Consider the following 2,576-nt stretch of genomic DNA (forward strand, 5'->3'; position numbering starts at 1 on the left):
ATTTCTTCTTATTCAATTCTTCTTTCTCAGTTTTAATTGAAATTACCACCAGATTCTGTCCATTATTGATTGCATTTTGTCTTATCTCCCAAATCATGTGTTCTCTACTTTATTCAAAAGAATTACTACCCATTGTTTTGTACTACATTGTAACCTCTGTATTTTTGTCTCATTAGGAGTATGATATCATGCGTTTTAACTTTTTCATAGATTTTTAGAAACTGTTGCCCAGAAAATAAAATCAGAAATTATCGAATACATCTTGCATTATTTTGATTTTATGCTTGAATGATACAGTAATTTTTTGGTTATGGTCAAAGGAATCATTTTTTGGTGTCTTAGGTGTTATATGACTTGGCTGGTACTATGTCTAGGGTTAACATTTCTTCACTGTGAATATATTGGTAGAACAACAACTCAAGCAGATGTTATTATCTTATTGCTTAACACACGCATACACGTGCATGTATAACCCGATACATAGATTTAATCAATTATACATTAGGATTGTGGTAGATGATGACGACAGATTTGGTGTTGAAATTCTTAGCGAACCTCTCTTGTCCTGTCCTAAAAGGATTGTTGAGAATATCTTTGATTGGTTCAGGTAATGGCTCACTCTTCATCATCTTCTTCCAATAGTCCTCTGCAACTTCTGATTTTCCTTCACTCAGATACACAAACTATACCAGCAAAATATAGCATTTGTTATATACATATATATAAATATATATACATGTATTGAAATCAGATCTTCATTAGTTAGGTTTTAATATAGAGAAGAAGCTTTACAAGGAGGAAGCTGAAAAGGACTACGAAGAAGGCGACCAAAAAATGTTGTTGCTTCATGTCTTTTAACTTCTGATCTGTTGTTTGAGAATTTTCTGGATCTATGGTGAATCCATGGGCGTTAAGTTTATATAGAGAGAGAGACCCTTTAAGAGGAAGTTGATAGACTCTTTAAATAATAAGTCGTCCTTCTCGATCCTAGCATCTTTTGTTATTATTTGAAAATACTTTAAATAATTACTATTGTAACTTGTGAGGTCAACTTTGTACTGTATACATTTATAAATACTAACCTAATTTTTTATGTTTATATAAATTTCACAGTGGTGGGCTGCTTGAGAAGGATTTTTGTCTTTTCTTCTCATGAGCGATCAACTATTACGGTTCGAAGAGCGACAACATTTTCTATAAGTATTAAGAATATGACCAATATAATTGAATATAACATAGAAAAGTTCTATGAATTGTTATGCTAATTTTCCAGATTACAGTTTACAACAAAGATTCCGTGATTAAATGAAACAATGAAGAATAGAGACAAAAATACTCTTAGTCTCGAGACAGTTTCTCCGTCGATACGGACCCGGCTTTGAAACCTCCCGTGGCCACCCGGGCCCTCCCTGCTAATTTCTGTGGTGGAAATTACGTGGCTGCTGCGAGCCTCGTGGGATTAGTCGGTTGACCTCGATCGCCGGATCCCCACGGATATCAAAAAAAAAAAAAAAATACTCTTCAAATAATGCAACTAGAATTCCATTATACTCCCTCTGTTTTCAAATATTCTCAATTAATATTTCTCAAAAGTATAAAAAAGTACCTTAACAATATAGAAAATCTATCTTTGTGGAACAAGAAAAAAACTTAAAACATCTTACTTTCGAGAACGGAAGTAGTAGTTATTTTCAGAAAGAATCTAATTTCTGTGTGAAAACAGAGCCCTAAAGATATGTATTTACGATTCATATCACAAAAATGCTAGTTTCTTTAATATTTAATTATGTTCACAATGAAAACATAAAATGATTACATATGATATACCAAACTAAGGTTTTACGAAATTTTAAGGTTTTTATATCTACTACTTATGTTAAATACTTAAATGTTTTCTGATTAGCTATCGTTGAGGATTTTGATCGTTGTTTATTTAAATAATGATTTTAAATTTGGTGATAACATATAAAAGGTTTCCTTTTCTTTAAATTAGGGGATCAATTAGGGGAGTGTCCGCGTTTCGCGCGAAATATTATTTTATTGTCGTTAAATATGATGTTTTTGAATGATGTAATTATATGGTCATTATTTATTTGTGAAGAGCATGATTTAGTATTTTTTTGTGTGATGTAGTATTAGGTTATAGGTTAATATATTTCTCCCTCCGTTTCATATTGTAAGTAGTTTTAGGAAAAAAATTTTGTTTCAAAATGTAAGTAGTTTTCATATTTCTAGGTAACTTTTACATTTATTGAATATAGTGTGACCAATCAAATTAAATAGACTTATTTTTTATTGGTTAAATTATATCTAACCTATTTATTATACAATACTTTTTAAAACATAATAATTTTCTTAATGTTTGTGATTTTAGGCAAAACTACTTACATTACGAAACGGAGGGAGTATGTGTTTGACTTTTCAATAACGTGTTGTTGTGTGTATAGTAGTATGTTAGTGGTGAATAAGCTTCTGATGTAAAGCATTTTGAATTTCAATAAATTTTCATTTAAGCATTTATTGATTCTAACATTAACGGTTTAAGCGTCAACATTGTATTTAATATTTTCACATTT

At 30.4% G+C, this 2,576-nt stretch overlaps 1 protein-coding gene across 1 annotated transcript; it reads right to left on the reverse strand.

Annotated features, from left to right (window-relative positions):
* Positions 1-369: 369 nt before the first annotated feature.
* On the reverse strand, positions 370-970 carry LOC106311047. The gene is made up of 2 exons (XM_013748278.1): positions 793-970; positions 370-683 (listed from the first exon to the last, which is right to left on the reverse strand). Exons 1-2 carry the CDS (start codon positions 847-849, stop codon positions 495-497), a joined length of 246 nt encoding a protein of 81 aa, XP_013603732.1. The 5' UTR covers positions 850-970; the 3' UTR covers positions 370-494.
* Positions 971-2,576: the final 1,606 nt, after the last annotated feature.

Source organism: Brassica oleracea, chromosome C8 (genome assembly GCF_000695525.1).
Source record: "Brassica oleracea var. oleracea cultivar TO1000 chromosome C8, BOL, whole genome shotgun sequence".
Lineage (NCBI taxonomy): Eukaryota > Viridiplantae > Streptophyta > Magnoliopsida > Brassicales > Brassicaceae > Brassica > Brassica oleracea.

Coding starts and splice junctions, on each gene's coding strand:
- LOC106311047 (XM_013748278.1), bottom strand. CDS start 849: ATGAAGCAACAACATTTTTTGGTCGCCTTCTTCGTAGTCCTTTTCAGC. Junction 684..792: donor TCCTTTTCAGCTTCCTCCTT/GTAAAGCTTCTT, acceptor TTGCTGGTATAG/TTTGTGTATCTGAGTGAAGG.